This window comes from Gavialis gangeticus, unplaced genomic scaffold (assembly GCF_001723915.1).
Source record: "Gavialis gangeticus isolate Ggan-Ray unplaced genomic scaffold, GavGan_comp1, whole genome shotgun sequence".
In the NCBI taxonomy this organism is placed as follows: Eukaryota; Metazoa; Chordata; order Crocodylia; family Gavialidae; genus Gavialis; species Gavialis gangeticus.
This window is the reverse complement of record NW_017729018.1, coordinates 10650984-10668229: the sequence shown is the minus strand read 5'-3', so window position 1 is coordinate 10668229 and position 17246 is coordinate 10650984. Positions and strand designations below refer to the sequence as shown.

At 40.4% G+C, this 17246-nt stretch overlaps 1 protein-coding gene across 7 annotated transcripts in view; it reads right to left on the bottom strand.

Moving 5' to 3' along the window:
- The window catches only part of LOC109294892 (scaffold attachment factor B1-like), a 30139-nt gene that overhangs the window by 7320 nt on the left and 5573 nt on the right, over nucleotides 1–17246 (bottom strand). For 4 of the 7 annotated variants that reach the window (XM_019513460.1, XM_019513463.1, XM_019513461.1 and 1 more), the window contains exons 2-13: nucleotides 15675–15762; nucleotides 14317–14381; nucleotides 14017–14232; nucleotides 12963–13025; nucleotides 12126–12153; nucleotides 10699–11200; nucleotides 10234–10283; nucleotides 5438–5538; nucleotides 3520–3669; nucleotides 3334–3413; nucleotides 1419–1564; nucleotides 361–452 (exon numbers count right to left, since the gene is read on the bottom strand). In XM_019513460.1, coding sequence (XP_019369005.1) covers nucleotides 361–452; nucleotides 1419–1564; nucleotides 3334–3413; nucleotides 3520–3669; nucleotides 5438–5538; nucleotides 10234–10283; nucleotides 10699–11200; nucleotides 12126–12153; nucleotides 12963–13025; nucleotides 14017–14232; nucleotides 14317–14381; nucleotides 15675–15762 — 1581 coding nt within the window. The other 3 variants (XM_019513467.1, XM_019513466.1, XM_019513465.1) reach the window with 3 other exon arrangements.

The window sequence follows — 17246 nt, the reverse complement described above, 5'->3', positions numbered from 1 at the left end:
AAAAAAAAAAAAAAAAAAAAATAATCACTGTTCCTTTTATCAGTGCAGAGATGATCACAAATAACAAATAGAAGACTTAAATGCCAACATTTGTTCAGCCTGACTACAGCTTGGCCTATGGCATTAGCCACCTGGAAGCTATTTTACTAACAGGACTGCTGAACACAGGGTGCAGGAGCTGTAACTGGGCAAATCTAGTAGAAAAACAAGTTCCAGAAATCAGAACATATTTTTAGTTTCCTCCCATTCCTCATCCTGAGAATATCTTATGTGAAGGTTTTCAAGTACACATCTTCAGTGATCACACAAGGATACTATAAAGGACCATATGCGGTCCCTGTATAGGGACATTAAACTTACTCTCTCTTTAGATGAAGTTGAAGTTTTCACACTTATAACAGGTTCTCCTTTGGATTTATCCATTACGACAGTCCTCTCAGTTCCTTTACTTCCTACAAAAAACAGAAAAATAATATCAGAGTATGTAGCTTGCAGAATGGGCCATCGCTTTCAGTGACAGAAGCTGACCTGCCAAAAATGAAAATTAACATTTAAACCTCTTAAATGATGTCAGAGTAATTCAAATCTCTGTTCTTCTTGTATCAAAGTAAATCTTTACTCCACAAACTGAGTAGTACTAGTAGCAGTGGCTTGGATATTACTCGATTAATTCCACAGTCCGTTTATAACTTCCGATATCTAACATGAATAAGATGAAAATGAAATACATCTGTCAACATAATCAGCAACATTCAATCTTATAATGAAAACAGAATCCATACAGATTGCAATTGTCAGTGTTCACCCTTTTCTACAAACAAGTCATGATGGAGTTACTTTATGTTAGTCTGACCTAGTAAACCATCCAGCCTTGTGTATTAGATACAAAACAGGAAGACAAAGTTAAATTAAAACAAAATAACAAAGCCTCATTTTCTTCCATTGCCCAGCATTTACTATGGCTTTAGAGTGAAGTAAAAGTCCAGTCTGACAATTTTAACTGGAGATCCTCTTTTTAATTATATTTGCTTTTTTCTTCTCCTAAATCTACAAGGCCAAGGAATGGTTGTTTCCAAGTTCTATCCCCTAAGGGGACCCAACAGATGCTAAGGTTAATAAGGAGAAAAAGTACCCGCTATGATGACCACTTCACATATATGCACCCAATGCCCAAATTGCCCCAACACAGATTCTGAACAGAATACCTTCAAATCTCCTCCCCATATCATCACCCATAATAATGCCCAAAATTGTGTAAAAGCTGAAAGAGTCGGGGAAAACAGATGAAGAATATGGCTCTGCCCTTCACCTGAGACTCCAAAACACTTTGCAAACAACTGTTTGTTTGGGAAGGCACAACTCTAAGCATCCACATGAATCACGCTGGTTAATCTATAGCAAAACAATAGTTAAATTACCAGTTTTGGTAGCCTTAGGTTGGTCTGAAGACCCCAATTTCAGATCATCTTTATCTTTTCTTTCTTGTTCATCTTTTCTATCTTTCTCTTCTGTTTTCTTAGCATCATCTTTTTGGTCAGACTTCTCATCTTTTTTAACACCAGACCTACAGAGAGATTTTAAAAGTTGGAGGGGAAAAAAGCCAGCAACACACTGACAAAAAATGGTAGTGCTGTGCAGAAAGTCTGAGCCAGAAATAGACCAATATGGATTTCCTTCTGCACATAAAACACTGGCTCAGAAACTTGGGCCAAAAGTTGCCATATTGAAAATGCTCATTCCTTTGGCATGAAGCACAAAGAGATCAGAACACAGTGTACAGCTTCCATAAAGCTTGGGCCTTGCATGATAACTGCAATACACACAAAAGAAAGTTCTCAGGCATGTTGTGGGTTACTGTCCACTAAATACAAGGCAATTACCCTTGTATGTAGGGGTTAAGAAAACCTCTCCCAGAATTAGTTTCTAAAGGTGAGAACCCGATGAAGCAAAGCCATACAATTAGTCTTGCATCTGATAGGAGTCTACTTCAAGAAAATATGTAAAGTAGGGGACTCGGATGAACCCTTCTGGCTGGTACTCAGCATTCTGGAAATGAGAAGCAGCATGGCACTGAAGAAGAACAAATTCTGGGAACAAAGTCCTGAACATCTGAGCTTCAACTGCTGGTAATCATATTAGTAATACAGAACCCAGCTGCATGAGGGGAAGATACTACAAAGCTCTAGCAAGTGACTAGATTGATGCCTGGATCAGAACCCTGGAGAGGTCTTCAGAGTAGGTCTCAGACATTTAAGTGTTGCAGGCTTTACAACAGAAGAGTGTAAGGCAAATGAAAGGCCTCTAAGCAAATATAGAACATGCCTGCCTACCTTAATAGATGCAACGGAAATGCTAACAGCAGAAGATTTTGTGGTAAAGGTCAGAAAGACCATGTCATTATGATTAAACCGGCAAGAAAAGAAAACCCCAAAACCAACTGCAAAACTGAACTTAGGTATATCTGATAGAGACTCGAGCTAAAAGTGCATGTATGGGGATGTTGACATTTAAGGGAAAGAACCAGCTGGATCTCTCAGCTCTTATCATAGTGACAAACAGGACACAAAGTTTAAACAAGTGATCTACGGTCAAGACCATCTAGTGAAGCTAAATCAGGGATGTGTGTTTTTCGGTTTCTTTCCCCTCTCGCTGTCAGTGTTGTTTTCAGACACTGCAGTGCCCTCTTCATCCCTCGAATGATGCAAGTTTGATATGTGATTGCATACACTAGTACTGGAAATCTGTTTAATGTTTAAACACCAAAATATAAAACCTCAACAGATTTTTAGATAACCCTATTTGTGGCTCACATCCATGTTCCCATATTGGATAGTTACATAAAAATCTGCCTCTCAAGCTGCAGAGATCTGCAACCAAGCAGCAATGAGATGTTATAGGGTATATGTTATTATATAGATATATGCTATATATAAACATTATAGGGTAATAACTGATGACAAGAGAAGGACCAAATTTTGCTGAAGCCCCTCTAAAAGATTAAAAGGTCTTTTCTGCTAACATGTTCTAGTGGTAACTGCTAATGTTTCCAAAGGCCTCCTTAGATTTAAACTGAAAATCAAAAGGCCAACACAACATAAGCAGAAAAGCTACTACAAAATAAGGTGATTGCATCACAGAACTCCTCTTTTAATGGTATGCAACTTACTTTTTAATAAATTCAGGTATGAAATGTTTACATCTCTTACTCCAGAGCTCTTACTGAGCATACACCATAAGATTTTTTTCATGTGGTTATTTTTCTAGACAAAGCAGCAAACACCCCAAAACCTGAACATGTTTCATTTCCAAAATAGGGAATCTATAGAATAATACCTTTCGCTAACTCCCGTTTCCTTCTTCACTTCGTTCTCTTTTTTTTCAGCTGGCTTTTTCCCAGCAGGTTCATTTTTTGCCTGAAATTGTATTAAACCCCCCCCCAGGTAAAACAGAAATTCAGTAATGTATGTTCCAATGGCAGATGCGCTTTTATTTATTTATTTTTGGAGAATTGCCACTTACTTTTTCTACAGAGATTATTTTCCCATGTAACTCTGTTTTGTGGAGGTGAGTAATACATTTTGTTGCCTCCTCAGCTGTAGACATTGTAACAAAACCATAGCAGCGAGCACCAGGACTTCGAGCATTGGTCACCACCTTTGCACCAACCACCTTAAGGAGGAAAAACATATATACAATTCTGAGATAAGGAAACAACACGTGAAGACTATTTAAAGACATGAAATGTTAATGTCACTCTCATTCTACTTTAATGCTGCCTCTGATCAATGAAACATCAGTTTTCAAGTGGCCAACCACTTGCAGGCTCAAATGGTGAAAAGGAAACACAGAGCAAATTCTGTTCAGAAGACAACTAGAACTTCTGTCTCTCAAAGTAGCATCTTGCTGAAGAGCGACAAGAGGAACAAGTACCTAAGGCAAGTTAACTCAGTTTGCACCCATGTCAGTTCCACAACAGCCTGCTTAGATGAGCTCTACCTTCAGTATCAAACACAGCTTTACTAATCATCGATAATAGTACTCCTACAACGCCAGCCATAACATTTACATTTTCAGAAACAATTTAATTTGAGAGACAAAGTGTTCACCAAAAGCAGGAAAGGAAATAGCAAGGGGAAAAAAGACCCAAGATGATACAGAAGTATTTCCATAAAAGCTATTTATGCAGAAAAAAATCTGTAAAGCAGAATTTATAATAAAGGGAATAATTCCAATTCACATGGGCTCCAGACTGAGGGACAGCCGGAAATGCAACATATTTCTAAACAACACATTTACTGCAGGAGTACCTTTTACCTCCATGTAAGTTTAACTCTGCCTAGAATCACTGGCTGCTTGCAGACAAAGGAAAAAAACACGGCACTTTACTGGAAGCAGCAGTGTGTTACTTCAACCCGGCTCCATAGCATCTGTATAGATCAGGCATTTCAGCTCAGCTTTTTGGAGTTTTTATCTAAAGCTGATTCAATCAGGTATTAGATAAAAATGCCAAAAAAGCCCTACTTAAAGCACCTGATCTACGCAGACACTGGATGAGCTGGGTCCAACTAATGCGCTGCCTCTTCTGGGCAGGTGCTGGAGCGTGCCGACTTTAAAAGTAAAGTACTGTTTTGTTTTTCACATCTGTAAGCAGCCACTATTCCAAAGGGGAACAGGGTCCCTTTGTTTGAATAACAAGAAACATTGACAGATTATTCAATAAGAGGCAAATATTAATAAGGTTGTCGCATGCATTTTAGATTTGTGCTTTTTTAGGCTTAGCCCCTCCCATATCTCCAAATGAAATTCTGGATTGATCAGGTGAGCAAAATAACGGATTTCTGTTTAGCAACAGTTAACATGGTTTGTTTTGCATAAAACAATAAACCCATGAGATTCAAAACACAGGTCTAGAGCTGTGCTGAGTTTAATTTATTTCATTTATCATGACCACAGTTAAGGTTTTCATTACCTTTCAAGGTAAGTTTGCAATAACCAACAACAAGCTTTTTCACGTGTCAATGTTGGCAGCAGTGTTAACTTTAGATAAACCAATGTTTGGATTAATCTCCATTTACAGGTCTACTCTCCTTAAATAATCTATCAGAAATAAAGTTTGTAATTTAAAGTGCAATCTACTCCCATACGCACCCCTGCATATTTATGAGCAGTCTATGACAACAAAACAACACAGGAAAAGTAAATGTATAACAAAAAGTTACAAGCTTACATGATTCAAGCAATGTATTGGAAAGACGTTTCTTCTAAGGGTGAGGAATGAAATAAAAAAGCTTAAATATGAATTTACTGTTGTATGGCTGATTTATTGTTATACATGCTCCAAAAATATTTTTTTGGTAATCCGCATTTTCAGCTGCAGTTACCAGAAGTTAACAAAAAACATTCTAAATAGCAAGAATAAATGGATTACAAACCTTACCTTTCCATGTTTGCTAAAAAGATTCTTCAAATCTGTAGCTCTGGTGGTGGAAGCAAGTCCACTCACCCAAAAGTTTCTACCAGAACTGCTAGTAGTGCGACCTAGTTTAAAAAGACAATAAAACACTTTTGAAATAATGAGTTAAATTTACAGAAGCAGCTCCATAAGCACCACATTCTGTAGTCATAGATGAAATGAAACAAAGTGAAATATTTACCTCCACTGATTCACATTCCTGAAAGTGCTTAGGAAGTGTAAGTTCCATGTTTTTTAAGTTAAGACAAAACTAGAGGCTTTGACATGCATAGTGAAAGTACAGCACGTTATTCAACATAAAGAATTGATGCCCATTAACACAGAACAGTTACCGATCTTACATACCAGCAGTAGGTAGAGGAGTTTTGTATGGAGGTCCACCACTTATTGCCTGCATACATAATCTTTTTGACTGTCAGGTCGGTTGGATTACACCTGCTCCTGCACATCTTTATAACCCCCCACTGTTCCCTCAGCTCCTTCATTACTTCAGTCCCAAGCAGCCGTGGGATTCAGAGGAATGGTGATAAAAAGCAGATCTGGGGATCCACTCAGACAGTGGTCACCATGAGGCATGTTAACAATTCTCTCTGAAGTCTATGTACATACAGTTTCCAGTCCACTAATGGTGATCAGACAGTAGAACCTCCAGATGACCGGAAGGACTGACGAGTCCTAGTTACAGCTAATGAAATATGATTTGCAAAACTGGCCTCTGATAAAATTTTTGAAAGTACCCAAGTTAATTGTTAAAAATGGGAAAAGTTTCTTTGAGCTACCAAAGCTAGGTCATAATGCTTACACAGTAGGGCTGTGCGAGGCTTCGGACTGTACCTCAGATCCAGAGAAGCTTCGGCATCCGAAGCAGCATGTCCAGATCGAAGCGCTGGCTCTGTTAGCCTTTCCAAAACGGTGCAGAGCTCATGAACCGCTTCGGAAAAGCTTTGGAGCTGCTTCAGAGATCCGGCCATAGGATATAATGGGGAATCAATGAAATATCTGTAACTTTTGTTTTTTGTCTGATTTGGATGAAACTTGCAGGGGCGGTAGCCTCTGTTGGGAGCACGAAGCCTGCCAAGTTTCAAGAAGATTGGTGCAAGGGTTCAGGGAGAACTGCACCCACAGTTTGTGAAAGCAAAGCTCATGTCACATGTATGTGTTAAGCCACAATGAGGTCAAAACTGCAGGGGTGGTGGCCCTGCTGTGGCCACAAAGCCTGCCATGTTTCAAGGGGATAGGTGCAGGGGGGCTGGGGGGAACTGCACCTCAAGCTGCTGACAGGCAAAACTCATGACATAGATGACCCTGTGTGTGTTAAGGCGCAGTGGGCTGAAAACTGCAGGGGTAGTGGCCCCTGCTCAGGCCATGAAGCCTGCCAGCTGTCAAGGAGATCGGTGCAGGAGGGTTCTGGGGCCCTGCACCCCTAGCTGCTGATAGACAAAACTCATGGGAAGTGGTGCTGGCCCCTACCCTGGGGGTTTTTAAGAAGAGGCTGGATGCCTACCTGGCTGGACTCATTTGAGTCCCGTTTCTTGTTTTGGGGTTTTGCTGTTCTCCCGCCCTGGCGGGGGGTCGGGCTAGAAGATCTACTAGGTCCCTTCCGACCCTAAATCTATGAAACTATGACATGGGTGCTTGTGCAACTGACTGTCTCTGTCTTGGGGCAGCTGATTGTCTGTATTGATTATTTCCTCTCCTTAGTCTGTGGTTTTGTAGGTGTTAATTGTTGCTCCCTAACTCGTTATGTAGTAGCTAGGTACTCTGTATTGAGCTGGTCCCTGAGTGAATCATAATTAATTGGTAACTGGTAACACAGTAGCTTAGCAGCCAGGCCTGCAGTAGCTGTCCCCACCCCCGGCCGCTGCCCCAAGACAGACAGTTGCACAAGCACCCATGTCACCCATGAGTTTTGCCTGTCAGCAGCTAGGGGTGCAGGGTCCCAGAACCCCCCTGCACCTATCTCCTCGACAGCTGGCAGGCTTTGCGGCCGCAGCAGGGGCTACCATCCCTGCAGCTTTCACCCTGCTGCGCCTTAACACAGTCACCCATGTCACGAGTTCTGCTTGTCCGCAGTTTGAGGTGCAGTTCCCCCCAAACCCCTGCACCTAACACCTTGAAACTTGGCAGGCTTTGTGGCCTCAGGAGGGGCCACCACCCCTGCAGTTTTCATCCCCCTGTGGTGCAACACATACACGCGACATGACTTTTGCTTTCAAGAATTTGGGGTACAGTTCCCCCTAGACCCCTGCACTGATCTTGACACTTGGCAGGCTTTATGCCCTCAGCAGAGGCTACCACCCCTGCAAGTTTAATCCAAATCAGACAAAAAAACCCAAACCAAAGTTATAGATATTTCATTGATACCCCATTATACCCTATGGCTGGATCTCCGAGGCAGCTCCAAAGCTTCAGAGCCGCTTTGGCCGGATCAAAGCGGAACCCGGTCTGGAGCTCCGGATTGGATCTCCTGATTGGTATCCGAAGTGGCTGGATCCGAACCCGGATCGAATAGCTGCTTACTCACACAGGCCTATTGCTCAGGGTCTAAGCTAAGCCCCAAAATGCTGCCAAGCAGATTCTCTGACACACGAGTATTTCTGAAGCATGCTAAAAAGGTTAATTCATGCTCTAGCTGAGCAGGCACCAGTGCTAGAGGGAAGGGACTTGTGTGATAGTTGCCAACAGGTTGCACTGGATGACACCACTTGGACTCATTTACATTAGCAACCATACTGTGGCAAATGGATCCAACTGCTACTCAGCTTGGAGACAGAAATATTTTGGAACTGAATGTTCCTTCCAGTTTCTACATCAAATAAGGCATCTTTACTTAAAAGGTCTCCCCTTCTCTTCTATGTCTTGGGGGGAAAAAAAAAAGGTCTCTTCTTACAAAAGCATTCCTTTTCAATGGGATCTCACTTCAAACAGGAGGTCTGCATTGAATACATTTCTGTCAACCATCTGAATGAATATCCTCGATCCTGAGTTTGGTAATAAAATTACGTCAGCAACATATAAAAATAGATCTTAAAAATCAAGCAGCCAATTCTGTGTCAGTCACTCCAGCAACCTCAAGAATTTTTGGACTAATGTGCATATTCCATTTAGGTGCAAAGATCATTTTCTGGTATACTGATGAGTTTGCTTCAGTGCTAGAGGTAATGAAATCTGCCTTATCTTCCTTCTTCTATGTTGCCAAGGTATGTCTTCAAGAATTCCCCCGCCTGAGCTTAGAATAACCAACCTCAACACCCTGTTTGGGTGAACTGACCAAAACATTTTTGGTTTCAACTTTAAATGTCAACTTTTGTCTCACTAGTAGATTTAAAAATGTGTTCCTGCAACTAGTGTCATACCCCAAGAGAGATCCAAACCCGAAGTTTTGCTCTTACTGGACAAGCACAGGCCTGCTTTCTGTTAACCATTTAGACAAGCAGTCACAGGTGTATCCACAACTTAACTTGAACATCATGACTTGTGATGGGCAAGTTCTTCTGGAGGAACAATGCGCTGGTACGTACTCCGGGCCAGAAGAGAAGGCATTTATTATTGGAAATTAGACAGGTTTATCACAGAGGAGCTGCACATATGGAATAAAAGTTTGAAAGTGAAAATTCTTCAGCAGCTACCTGTGGTTGGCTGAGTACCATCTTCTACAGTAAATCACCAAACCACTGTTCTTCGTAGTTCCATGGGAGCTTGCCATCACACAGGCACTACTTCCAAAACTTGACTTCGTCTGAGAGGAGAGGAGGCCCTCACTGTTTAGATTACAAAAATGCATCTGCCAGAATCTGCATTGTAACAGATTTTTCAGATGCAGATTTCAATAGTGACAAAAAAGCTCTGCAAACTCTCTAGTTGGGATAATGTTAACTAAACATGTGCAGAGTGATGTCCAGAATGCAGCTCTCTTACAAACATGATACTCCAACAGTGTCTATTAGGCAGCAGTTGTAATCTGGCATAGACAATTGGGTTTAGGCTCAATTGTTAGATGAGAGAAGACCAATGCAAAGTCAGAAAAAAAAAATGGTGTAAAAGAGGCTGCCAAAACAGAAACGCCCATTTGCTCCCAATATTAACACATTTGGAGTGCTACAGGTTAGCAGCCAGATGTTGCCAACTTCCATTTTTGTGGGAGATAGCGCAGAGTATTGGAGCTGCAGCTGAGCAACAAGAGGGGGAAGGAGAGAGGAAGGCAAGGCCCCAGCTGACACTGCTTGTCAAAATATTCCAGTGAGCACATGCAGTATAGGTTGGACATGGTCAAAGACTGAGATCTGAGACAGGTTAAAGACTGTCACAGGTGTGCAGTTAAAACATTTAGAGTGAGATGTGCAATTATTAACACACTTGTGTTTTTAGCAAAATAGGAAATGATACAGAACACACAATATTCATGCATGTGCTTAGTCTGGAACACTTTCCTCAGCAAAAAGTGTTAATCAGCTGCAATGGCAAGCATACATGCTAAAAAGTGGCAACTTTCTCTTTGGAGACATGCACAACAGAGATCCTTAAACAAGGAAAAATCCATTTTCTAAGATTTATTTTTAAGATGGTAACACAAATTCCCCTGGAAAGGTCTGAATTATAAAACACATCTTGTTGGCATTTAAAACAATGTTTTTTAGCCAACGTTTTTGAAGACACACATTTAAAATACCGCATTCTAAAAAACGGCAATGAAGTTTTAATATTTAACAAATAAACATTGAGGGGTTTTTTAGTTTTGTCTTTTTTTAAATGAAGCGTACCTTTTTCATCTTTTGACACTGCCTTTGTATCTCTGTCCTCCTCAACTGAGCTAAAGACAAAAATCAGTGTTATTCAATCAGGAAAGAAAAAAAGGTTAAACTCTAAATAATAGTAAGTGCTATAATTGAATACCTACCAGAAACCATGTTGTGAAACAGAAAACACACTTTGCAAACTTGTTTTAAGAAATCTGACAAGAAATAAGGGAAGTCAGATTTTTAAATGGACTATTATGTCTAGATGCAAGATTAAAAACAGAAATAATTTAAGATAACAACCTTTGAAGGTTGAGGAAAAGAATCAGACCAGTTACAAACTGCATAAGAGGAAACAAAAGAGATTCTTTAGGAATAAGCTACAATTTCATCAGTCTCGCTGGCCAATTGAAGGAAACAGCTTATTTGCATCACTTAATGACCAATGAAAAAAGATAGCATCTGGTCTAGAACTGAGAAAAAACAAACCTCTTTTTCTGATCACCGCCCTCATTGGTAGAGGACTCTTTAGTAGCGGATGAGTCTTCAGCATTAGCTTTGTCTTCGGGTTTCTTGGCATCTTCTTTACTATCTTTGGTTTCGGCACCCGCGCCTTTATCCGCTGTTTCCCCACTAGAGGCTTCCGGGCCTTGGGAGGCTTTGCTACTCTGATCGCTTACGGGGTCTACTCCTAAACATTCAGAGTCCTCCGGTTTCTCTTCCTCTATTGTCTGTTCACTTGTCTCCCCTTTCGCTACAACTAAACGCTTTGCCTCCTTCCTTGCCACCGCTGGGGCCGATTTGCTGTCCAAAGCTAAGGCCTCTTCCTCCGACTCAGCGGCAGCAAGAGCGTCCTCTTCCTCCGCTAGCTTTCTGCCTGGCACCACGTTACTTCCTTCCTGTGCAAATGGCTGCTCCACTTCGGAATTGTCTTCGTTAAGTGGCTCAGATTTACAAGTTTCCCCCAAAATGTCGAGTATTTTCTCATTTTCTACGGATTTAACAGGAATAGAATGGCACAAGATTTAATCACCAGGGAAATACAGCAATCACAAATGTGGAACTGGCATGGCTGCCACACTAACACCAAGAGACCTTCTAAGCTACACAGAGATTGGAAAACCCTAGTGAACACAACAGTAAGAGCCCTAGGCTATCTGCTCTCTAACAAACTCTTACGTTAAAGCCCGAAAGCTACACGGAAGAAAAACGCCCCCACAGATTTAATAAAAACCTTCTGGCTGTTCCTTGAAATTCTTCGTGAAATTGTTCAGGTTTGGTTCTTCTCTATTTAGCTTCCAAGTCCAAGACGTGTAACTGAATGAATGAATCAATGCACTGAAAGTTCAATTTTCTAATTTCACTGAAATTCTTTTAGTAGAGTCCAACATGAAAACTGGGGCATCTTCTGTTGGTGCGTGAGTATGTTTGCAGTCCAGAAAGTGAATAGTATTTGTATGAAATTTCCAGGAAGAAACTCTGTCTTCTTTCTTCTGTATCCAGTTACTAATTTTTTATTTTAATTTTTTTTTTTACATTTTAGTCCCCTGTAATAACTTTCTAATGCCTTCCCTGCTCTATACAGTTATAGAATTATGGCACTGTGGGATATCACAAGATCTGTTTTACTTGTGGCAATCTCAGTTTAAAAAACTACAAACAACTTTTCTATATCTATTTAGCATCGTAAAGAAGTTTTTAAAGTAACTATTACATGTCAGTGAAATATTTCTTGAACGACAGACATTACTTCATAGAACTGGGGATATGATTGGGTTTCCAATCTCTATGACCCTTGCATGATCTGGGCTGTCCACCATAAGAAATGTAATGCAAACTAATGTATTTTATAAAATATCTAGCGGCCTCAATAGGATTAGTTGAAAAGGCAGGATTATATTTTTCTTTAACAGTACCTGGCTCCAAGCATGGTTCCTCCATTTTCTGTAAGGAAAAAGAAGTGCTTTTAAAGTTTTTTACATTACATTTGAAAAACAATGCATGAATTTTAAAAGATGTCTCAATTAATACAATTTCAAAGCTTCTTTAAACCTGATTTATCCAGAACCATTTTTAAACAAAAGCAAAAAAAGACTCTCTTAGTTCAGCCAAGTCTGCCTGAAGACGACTCAAAATGCTACAAGGTACTGATATGTCTCCCATATCAATTATATGAATATCTACAGAAAAACCAGACTGTGCATTTCTACTAATCGGTATAATTCACAACACCAAAGGAGGAAATGAAGGAACATATATGAATAACAAGTGATTAAAGGTATTTTTAAAGAAACAGCCAGGCTATTTAAGTTCTAGTGGCGCTCACACAAACCAGCAGTTTTCCGACACAATGCCATTTAAAAAAAAAAATCAAGCAGCAAAGGATAAACTGGGAAGCCAAAAATAGCAAAGGAAGATTCAGTTGTGAAAGATTCAGTTCAAATGGCAAAAAAGGTACCAGGTGAGCGGAGAACCCACTGTTTACTGTAAAACTTAGAGCTAGTTTGGGGATTAGTCTGAAGTGAGTCAGAAGGCACAGCAGATGTGCACCTTTACAGAGTAAAATAGATAGATAAGTCTGTGCATTGTACAAGTAATATAATTTAGGTATTACAATGCTTAATAGAAATCATAACTGAATTCTAATCAATATAAAAAGCTAGCTTCAGTTCTCTTATTGAGACATTAGCGTAATGAGTATTTTTAACATAGCACTGCAAATAATTTACAATACAGCTGAATTTTAAATTTACCTTCATTTCACTCAAGTCAGATGAAACAGCATCTAAACCAGTTCCAATATCCTCAACATTTTCCTGAAAAATTAAATGAAAAGTATGTCATTCCTTATAAATACTGAATATAGCTTTACTGGACAAACCTAAATGAGAAACAATACTTCTGTATCTGATTTCCCAAGGCAGATAAAAAAAGATTTATCAGTATTCAAAGCAGCTCTTGATCCAACCTCAAAATACTACATAGGAATACTCAGATATGGCTGAGTATCTTAGTGGTTAATTAAGGAACTATTTACTACCAATAAAACATAAGTTTATAATACTCTTTAATTTCAGATTAGTCTTGTCCACTGGAAATATTTCCTGATCTTTTAAGGAGATTTACAAACAACACTTAGTAACTTCGTCACTTTAGAACCTTAGAAGTAAGGTAATAAAAAGAGAAGTCTAAAATATATAAAATACTACCAAATCTGGTCACTTAGAGGTAAAGCAGGTCTCAGAAGTAACACACTATGCCCTTAAATCAGAAAAGTCATCCACCAATAGGACTCCTAGCTGTGTTAATTTGCATAAAATGAAGTTTTGCCTTCCAAGTTAAGAGATCAGTGATGCAATGTCATTAATCCTCAGATAGTAACAGTAAAAGAAAAAGAACAGAAATGGCAACCCCAAAATAAGGGAATGGGTAATACTTTGGAAACCTAAAGCGAACAAGACATTTAAAGACTCTTTCAACTCACTGGTGATATACTGATAAAGAACATCCAAGTTTCTCATACTGATCTCTGAGCAAAGATTTAAGTTGAAAGACTGGCAAAACAGGACAGGCAAAATCTGAATAAAGCTCAAGTTATGCTGCATGCAAACAGACCTAAATATTTTTAGCTAGGATGTTATTGACACAGATGGGGCATGTGTAATGGTAAAGAAACAGACTTCCAACTTACTTCCTTATGTGGAAAACAAAGTAGTAATAAATTTGGATTCTAACGTTTAAATGACACATTTCTAGTGGCATCTTCCTTAATTTCTTAAAACTGTAGAAATACTTCCAGTTACCCACCTCATTTTCTAGCTGATCAGTTAGCTGATCTGGAAGTTCTTTCATTTCTGCATCAGTATTGTCTTTACTATCCGAGAGTGAGTCAAGAATATTATCAGCACTATAATCCTCTCCACAATCCACAGCACTGCCATTATCTATTTCAGCTTCATCTAACACACTAATATCCATCATGTCAATATCCTGCAAGTTATCCAAGCTCGCTTCAATATCTTCCTGAAAGAAGAAAGAGAATAGATCTATATTCACTGTGACTTGAAGCAGCACCCTCTTTTTAACCTCAAGCATGATTTCACTTACCTGTCCATCTCTTGAGTTTTCCTCAAGTCCGTTGTCTTCAACACCTTCTTCTTCTGGCTTTCGCCCTGGAAAACCATATTCTTCAGGTGATAAACATCTCAAAATATATACACTTTTTGCTAAACTTCAAGTTCCAAATTCATCATTAAAAAATAAAAAAATTAACCAAGATTGGATGCAGCAAGCAAATTTTGTCCCTAGGTAAGTGAGACAGTATTGCAACACTAGATGTGATTAAATGACATCTCCTATTCACATCTAAGTGAACAGTTACGTTTTCTTATACCATTCTCTCCTCCCCAAGACCTCAATAGTTAAAAGGATTTAAAGATAAAAAATGTTTTAAAATAAAACCTTTAAAAATAATTATTACAGAAGCCTAACGTCACTATTTAAGTCCTGTTTGCTCTGGAAAAGACTGATTTATTAACAGCTTACAATTTAGATCCAAATATTGCAAGCAGGTCCACAAAGACCAAATCATAAAATAAAGGCTATTAGTTTAAAGATCCAGAACATGTTTAGTCAAGTCTCACATCAGGGAAATATGCAAAGAAATTGCTACTGAGTAAGATTTTCACTTTGTGGTTCTCAGACTTAACCACCATCAGGTGGAAAGGAAGTGGCTTCAAACAACACTCTCAAAAGCAACATTTTGAAATATGGTTGATTTTTAAACATGAGCTAAATGAAATTCCAGTAATATGTGCATCTGAATACCCAAGTCAATATTTGAGGCTTTTTCACACAATTACATTCTATTAGTAGTAGTAGGCTACCTTGTCTTTCAGAAAAGGAAGGATTTCTTTGCAAAATGTTGATTCAAGTGAAAAAGCTTGCATTTTAGGACCACTTTGTTTGCTTGTATTTGCTTAGTGACTGTTTCAATTATCCCCAGGGCTGTACAATTCATTACGTGCAAAATTTCAATTCTGTGATGACACAGATTTCATCTTTCTAGAGAGCCACTGAAACTGCAGTTATGAAAAGAAAATAAACAGCAGCATGGCAACTGAAGATTAAGATTACTGGCAGAGCTTGTAATGGTTTTACACTGCAGCTGTTTGCTCTGTTTCTGGCACAATTCTGTCGGAGTCATTAGTCCTAAAAATACACTTGAAATTTAAAGCCTTGTCCATAATTTTATTGGCGTACCAATAAGAGTTGTGTTTAAACTTATTAATAATCTGTCTCCACTGGTCAGAGAAACAGTGATAAGTCTCATACATTCAGCTGTTGCTGGCATAATTTTACCAGTAGCATTAACAATGGGACAGCCAAAGTTCAGAAAACTAGCCCCCAAGGAAATAAGACTACATTATAGTCACAACGTACACCTTTCCAGAACTGTTCTGTACCTTTGTTAGTTCTCTTTGGAGTTCTCTTGTTCGTCATTTCTGAAGCCACTGGAATTTCATCAGGCTCTCCTCCTTCCTCTTCAATGGCCTATGGGAGACAGAAAAAGAGAGTCACTGTAATGACAACACTTTGTTGAAGCCACTGACTTGGCACTTTATCTTTCTGTGGATTTACCCTGCTTTCATCTCCCATTATTTTCTCACATACAGAAAAGCTTTGATCCCATAACACATAAACGGTGCATAAGAAGCAATCACGCATTTCAACTGTACAGAGCCCCAACACTGAGATAGGGAATCAGAGCACAACATTTACACTATCTGGGCCACACTGAAAGAACAGAAGCAATCCAGGCAACAATGAAAGCATTATTTGGCACTGGTGAGACCTCATCTGGAGTCCTGTGTCCAATTTTGGGACCCGCACTACAGAAAGGATGTGGACAAATTGGAGAGTCCAGCACAGGGCAACAAAAATGGTTCTGGGGGGTGGGCCACATGGCTTAGGAGGAGCGGCTGAGGGATCTGGGCTTATTTAGTCTGGAAAAGAGGAAACTGAGAGGGGATTTGATAGAAGCCTTTAACTCACTGCAGGGTGGATCCAGAGAGGATGGAGCTGGACTGTTCCCAGTGGGGGCGGATGACAGAACAAGGGCAATGGGCTCAAGTTGCAGCAAGGGAAGTTAAGGTTGGATATCAAGAAAGAACTCTCTCACTAGAAGGTAGCAAAGTACTGGAACAGGCTAATCTGAGGTGTGGACTCTCCATCCTTGGATATTTTTAAGACCTGGGTAGACAAAGTCTTCACTGCAAGGATACATCTTGGGGATAGTCCTGCTTCGAATGGGGGGCTGGACTAGATGACCTCCCGAGGTCCCTTCCAGCCCTCGTTCGCTACAATCCTATGGAAGTGCTCCTCTGGGCACCGGAGAAGAACAACAAAAAGACGCTGGACGCCACAGCATCCAGCCTACAAAAACGAGAGAAAAGCTGATGGGCGCCGTGGCATCCAGCCTACAAAAACGAGACAAAGACGGTTCCAAGCTGTGGCATCCAACCTACAAAAACGAGACCAAGACATTGGGCGCCTCAGCATCAAACCTACAAAAACTGAACAAAGGCGGCTGGACACCATCCACATGTCATCATCCACTTGCCAAACCTACAAAAATGAACCATGGATGACTGGAGGACGAAAACGCACAAGACGAGAAGCGATAACAACAGCCGACAGCAACCGGAACCCCCCCAAACGCTACACAGCTATGCTGATTTAGCCAGGAGCCGGGACCTCCGGGCACAAGGGTTCGTCCAGGGGCCACTCACCTCCCTGCAGAGGTCCTGATGTACCTACACGGCCACCACCCGGGCTGTGTCCAGACCTTTTGTTTGGGCCGGACGGGACCAGGCAGGGCTGTGGAAGCCCCCAAAACCATCAGCACCCCGGGGGGGGGGTGCAGGCACCTCGAGGCGCAGCAGACGGGGGTGCCGAGGGCCGCGCAAAGGTTGCCACGACCCGGGCCCAAGTGAAAGCCGCGGGGAAGGGGGGGAGGGGCAGGTCGCGCATGCGCG